This window comes from Melanaphis sacchari, unplaced genomic scaffold (assembly GCF_002803265.2).
Source record: "Melanaphis sacchari strain LSU unplaced genomic scaffold, SCAv2.0 Contig113_pilon_pilon, whole genome shotgun sequence".
Lineage (NCBI taxonomy): Eukaryota > Metazoa > Arthropoda > Insecta > Hemiptera > Aphididae > Melanaphis > Melanaphis sacchari.
Window position 1 is genome coordinate 558,677 of NW_020270439.1, and position 6,475 is coordinate 565,151.

General features: G+C 25.1%; 1 protein-coding gene across 1 annotated transcript; it reads right to left on the reverse strand.

Moving 5' to 3' along the window:
* Positions 1 to 752: 752 nt before the first annotated feature.
* LOC112603919 lies at positions 753 to 5,166 on the reverse strand. Its single transcript, XM_025352749.1, has 5 exons — positions 4,649 to 5,166; positions 4,453 to 4,499; positions 3,968 to 4,066; positions 1,058 to 3,307; positions 753 to 961 (listed from the first exon to the last, which is right to left on the reverse strand). The coding sequence occupies exons 2-5, from the start codon at positions 4,495 to 4,497 to the stop codon at positions 767 to 769; spliced, it is 2,589 nt and encodes an 862-aa protein (XP_025208534.1). The 5' UTR covers positions 4,498 to 4,499; positions 4,649 to 5,166; the 3' UTR covers positions 753 to 766.
* Positions 5,167 to 6,475: the final 1,309 nt, after the last annotated feature.

Genomic DNA, 6,475 nt, shown 5'->3' on the forward strand with positions numbered 1-6,475 from the left:
CTAGATCAAAACTACATTTATGAACAAAATAATTTATTATTTCGGATAAAATTCTATATTATGAATAACTTTTACCTACTTAAACGTACAATTTTTTAAACATAAATATATTAATTTTAATAAACTATGTATATAAAGTATTAATTTTAATAAGAATATTAATAAAAAAATGTTTTGAAATTCGTTTATTATCAGGTTTATTTAAATTGATACATTTTTATTACTTATTTTATATTTACTTTTATTGTCTATCTATTAATCATTATTATTATTATTATTTTATACATTTTTAAGTATAGGTATTTATTATATTATTTAGAAACTCTTAGAAAGAGACCAAGAAGACGTCCAAAAAAAGCGATGGATAGATGGCAGGGGCGGACTGGGGCAACATTTCGGCCCGGGAAATCTATATTTTGACCGGCCCTTGCCATTTCTCGTCATCACAAAGTATAAAAATTCAAATATACCGTTTTATTCAATGAGAAATGCATCCTCTTCACTTTTCTCAAAAAACAACTTGAAATTCGCAATATTTTTAGTACATTAAATATTATTATTATCTGAAGATCTGAAGTCTATACTTTAATAGACTAAAAAATATAATATATTTCTTATTTATAATTACCTATATTACTAAATTAATATTAACATTAGGTATAATAACACATATTGTAATACTAATGTGTAAGAATTGTAAGATATTGTAATAAATTAAATATTCTTTACTTTTTTATATCTATATTTTAACATTTAATTAAACATTTTAATAGGTTAGTTTAGATCTTAATAATTTACTGTGATCTTTAACAATATCAATAATGTCATCGTTATCAATTTCGAGTAAAATATGTTTTTCTATACTCATCAGCATAAATGCCTCCAATTTTGATTCCGTTAAAGTGTTTCTCAGTCGTGATTTAATGTACTTCAGAATTGAGAATGATCTTTCACATGCTACCTAAAAAATAAAACTTAAATTGTTATTGTATTTATATTACTACATATTATTAATAAATTACGTTTGTATTAAAAATAATTAATTCATTAGTGTTACCTGAGTACATGGTAATGTAAGAAGATATTTGTAGGCTAAAGCAAGGTTTGAGTATGCGTTACTATATAAATTATACTTGAGTAAAACATTGTAGCAACAAACTGAACAATTCATACATGATTTACACATTTTGGAACTTGCAATCTTTTCTTCATTACTGTCAACATCATCATTGTTATCATCATCAGTATCTTGTATGTCTTCATTAACTATATATTCGTCAGGTAAAGACTTTTTTAAATATTTCCAATTGCCTGCAAAACTTATAAGTTCATTTCTTAACTTTTCAATTGTTATACAATTATCAAAATATTTTAACACTTTACACAACTCCACTAATGCATTAGAAGGCAATTTTTCATTTGATATGTCTCCAAAATTATTTGGCGAAAAACATGATAGATCTGTATATAGCATTTTATTAGAGGAAAACTTTTTTTCCATACTTGAAATTGTGTTATCTAATATAACATTGTAAACCTGAACTTCAAACTTTTTCTCAGCATTTAGAATAGGTGTATCTGAAGATTTTTCATCGTACATTTTTTTCTTATACCGATTTCTTACTTCAAGAAACTTTATTTCAATGAATACATCCAAGTCACAATCATCAAATTTACTATTCAATTGTTCAATAAAATTATCAGTTCGTTTTTTCACACTTTGCATATTTCTTTGTAATTTTTTCAATTGCTCTAGAGAGCCATCAACCAATTCTTGAGACTTTATTAAATCTATACCTTTTGTTTGTAAATACCTGGAGAGAGGACCAACAATTTCAAAAATATGCACATAAACAAATGCCGTTAATATAGTTTGATATTCTAAAAATGATCCTTTCAGAGTTTTTGCTTTTACACGAACTTCAGGTGTAAAAGAATCTAATGTTTGTATAGTGTCTAAAGCTAAAATCATCTCTACAAACAAATGTCCCTGATCTACAAAAATATGATGTAAAGCTTTCTCTTTAGACCACCAACGAGTATTTCCAACAGTCACAAGTCTTCTTAAATCTTTCTCACCAATTGTTTTTTTCCATACATTCATTCTCTTGTACGATTCTTTAAAAAAAACCGCAACATCATTTAATAAAACAAATAAAGAGGCAGCTTGAAGTGGTGATTTTGTTGCTTCAATAATAACTAAATTCAAAATATGACTATAACACCATACATGAATTTGACCGGGTGAAGACTTTGAAAGCCAGGATGAAAAGCCATTAAATCTCCCTTGCATATTGGCTGCTCCATCTGTGGCATTTCCAATGCGTTTTTTTACATCCAGTCCATTGCTGTTCAGTACATCTTGCAGCATTTCATGAAAACTTTTTCCTGTCGATTCTTTCATTGTTACAATAGAAATTAGTTTTTCATTCACTCCTTTTGGATTCACATATCTTAATATTACAGAACACTGATCTTGAACAGACACATCCTGTGTAGTATCCAGCTGCACAGAATACATTTCAGCTTCTTGTATTTGAGAAGAAATTGACCTTTTTATAAGAACACTTATAGCATCAATAATCAAATTAACCGTTGTTTTTGAAATGAACGTTATAGATGAACCTCTTCCTTTTACTTTTGTAGACTTATGTCGAGCAGCTTTTTCTTGAGCACTTTTGGTTATTTTATCAATATGTTCATTTAATGTCACATCATATTTTTTTAAAAGAAGTAGAATTTCTAAAAAGTTACCATGGTCAAGTGTTGGATCGTTTAAAAAATAAGATGATTCATATTGAGCAGCTCGATAACTTAAACCTCTCTTCCCAATTAGTTTTACTACCTCAATAACCCTTTCTAGTATTTTTCTATTATTTTTAGCTTCTTCTTTTAATTTATGTTTTTGTTCAGGAAATAGTAAATAGTCTATACTTTTATTATTTGCATGGTGTAGATAAGCATCTGTACATATTGTATGATTTTTGCTATTTTCATGTTCATCAATTCTTTGATAAACATGTGTCCAAAGTTTCAATCCTTGGGTAAACACGTTATCTTCTGAAGAAAAACATAAACACACACTACAAAATAAACTTTGGGAAAATATATCATACGAAAGCCAACCACGTTGAGTTTTATTTTTCCGGTAAAAGGCTTTAGCTGATTTAAAAGGAATATCCAAAAATGGTTGTTGTGGATGATATTCAAAAAATTGACCAAGATAATTTTTGTTGGGCTTTTTAAAATAGCTAATTTGTGATTTTTCATAGATATCAACATTAATATCTTTAACAACAATGACATCCTAGAGAAAAAAAAAATAGTTTATAAGGGTGACAAATTGTCAATTATTTTTCATTGCTACTTGAAAATGTATTAAAATTTTTTAATTTCCAGTACAAATTCTTAGAAAAAAAAATATTGAAAAAAACATATTAGCATATAGTAACAAAATTATTTTTGTAAAATGTAAAACCTAAAAGCTAAAATATAATTTTTAATGTTGTAGTGTAAAAATATTGTTCATTATTCATACTTGCATTAGTAGAAAGTATATTTGTTTTAAATATCTATGTTAATAAAGAATATTATGAATATATAATATAAATGTAATGAATATTTAATTTATCAAATAAATTATGTCTAAATTTTTTTTTTTTTTATACTCTTTTAATAATATTAGTAGGTATATACAAATTTATAAATTGTTAGGTAGCATCAATAACCAATTATTTAAGAAGTTACTAAAAAAATTTGATGTATAAAATAAATTTAATGTAAAAACTAGATAAATTTTTAAGAGTAGTTTTTTTTATTCATGATCTAAGAAGATTTTTAAACTATTTTTATTAGAAATATTGCCCAAATAATCAACATTATCATTCTAAAATTGGTCACATTTTAAACATTTAATTAATGAAAGTAAAAAAAAAAAAACAAATATCAATTAAATTTTTATTCTTACTTGATTTTGTACTAGTTGGTTATCTTCAAAATCCATTAAATTAGAGCTTGTACTACTAGTACTAGCACCAAAATTCACTTCATCATTACTCACATTACTCTAAAAAAATTATTTTGTAAATCTGTATTTAATACAGTATAATAAAGAATATAAAACAACTATTTTAAAAATTAAAACTAATTTATTTACTGAATACATTTTGTGTAAACTAAACTTACCTAATAGTTTTGTTCAAAATTAAATAAGTACTTTACAAACAATTAACAAATAATATATTGGTAAATGGTAACAGTAATTTAATCATAACATAATAATATTTAACACCTTATGTAAAAATATAAAATATTTTAACACTTATATTGTAGTATTTGTAGTTACTATTATAACTAGATTAAACTCATTATTCCTTAAATTATATTTATATTGAATATCTATTATTTTTAAAGAATACTAGGTAAAAATAATTATTATAGGTAGGTACTTACATTTTGAATGCTTATTTGTGGTTGATTACAGAGATTTTTTTTCATAACTAAAATAATATATTATTCGAATTATTGATCATACACAAACGCTCATAAATCAAATAACAATGATTCCCTTTATATTTTATTTTCACCATAATTTAAAACAAAAAAATTTACAATTTTGTGAGGTACATTTGAAATTAAATTTACTTACCAGAGTCACTATGTGTATTTGATGAAAAGCATTGGTTTATTTTCAAACAGCTCTCACTTGACTTTATTAAGAGTTTTTTTTTTTTCTCTCATTTTCTCGGCACCACCCTTTCTTTTGCTTTCCATTTCTAACAACCAATACTCAAACTCAACATACAGGCAGATATTGAAAATCACCAAAGAAATATACAACAAGAAAAAACACTGAACATACGAAACTGTATAGTGTATCTACCAAGTTAACAGCCAATTTAAGAATTTAACGCATTAATAATAAAATATATTATTATCATATTATACAACATTATGATAATAATTAGTACATGGTTATAAACTTAAAACTTATAACAGTGCTTTATTATTATTAATCGATTGGCATAATATTGGCGTCGTATATGAAGTTATAATTATAAATAATAATTGTTGTTGATGCCGGGAAGGGGGAGGTGAAGTATCAGCCGAACCAAAACCTAAAATCTATTTTTAAACACCAAATGTAAACAATTTTTCATGCACGGGCGTTAGATATTAAAATATAAAATATTTATAATTTATATTTATACTTATTTACTATTTTATTATAACTTATAAGTAATAGCTAATAACTAATAATTATATAATAATAACAATTATTTTTTGAGCAGCGGCACACCGGGAAACTTCCCGGTATCCCGCTGGCCCAGTCCGCCCCTGATAGATGGAATAAAGCAGAATCTAGAGAAATTAGGGATATTAAACTGGGAAGAAAAAGTACAAAGTCGAGAAAAGTGGAAGGAAGTATCGATGGCGGCAAAAACTCTTGAAGAGTTATGATGCCAATGAAGAAGAAAAAAACTCCTAGTAAATTTAAATTCTATACTTGTATTGTCATCAAAAACCCAAGAGCCAAGAGGAAACTCAAATTAAAAAAGAAAGCATCTAGTATTAGAAATTTAGGTTCTACAACTTGATTGAATCATGTTTTCAATACCTGTTTATGATTTATGATGAAAAACTCAACGCTAGCAATGTAATTTTAAAAAACACCAGTGATACTTAATATTCCATGTTTAATATCAATGAGAAAAAAGTAAAAAAACTTCAATATCATATATATTAATTTATTGATACTTACAACATATTGTTACTTAACTTTTTCTTAAATAATTATTAATGATAAGCAGGTAATACAAGTGTTTATGAACATTTTAATAGGTGTTAAGTGTTACCTACCTATCTAGTACAAATAAAATAGGTAATTCAATATTACTACTAAACGTTTTAATAATATTAGATGCCATGACTTGGATAACATAATTTAATCATTTTTATTTTTTTGTAACATTACTTATTATTGGTACATTATTTGGTACAATATAATTTTCAATGGGTGTAAAAACAATTTTTGAGGTTTTACAAAATGAAAAAGAATTACTATTATTTTAAACTTTTAAACATTATACAAGATTAAATGAAATTAATGTGGACAATAAAATAACTAAAGCCTAAAAATGTATAGCTTAGTTAATCTTTAAAATCTTTAAAAATGTAACAAAACAATCAATAAATAAAATTAGGTAGTTAGTAGTAAATCATGCCGTGTGAATTATTCAAGTAGTTGTATCTTAAGGAGTAAAGTATAGGCAAATTATATGTCGATTTTTCGATGACTTTCAGTATGACAAATAAATAAATATTATTTAGTTTATGAATTTAATGTGGAAATTATGTTGCCCATATCAATGGACGGTGTTTTTTTAAATAGTGTTCTAATATACATGCATTTTGTATGTTCAAAAATATTAAAATATATAATTTTAAACTAAATAAAGGTGCTATGTAATAAATT

Excerpts from the sequence above, each read along its gene's own strand:
- LOC112603919 (XM_025352749.1), bottom strand. The coding sequence starts at position 4,497 with ATGAAAAAAAATCTCTGTAATCAACCACAAATAAGCATTCAAAAT. Across the intron at positions 4,067-4,452 it reads CACAAATAAGCATTCAAAAT|AGTAATGTGAGTAATGATGA; the intron begins GTAAGTACCTAC and ends TAATTTTTTTAG. Across the intron at positions 962-1,057 it reads TTACATTACCATGTACTCAG|GTAGCATGTGAAAGATCATT; the intron begins GTAACACTAATG and ends TTTATTTTTTAG.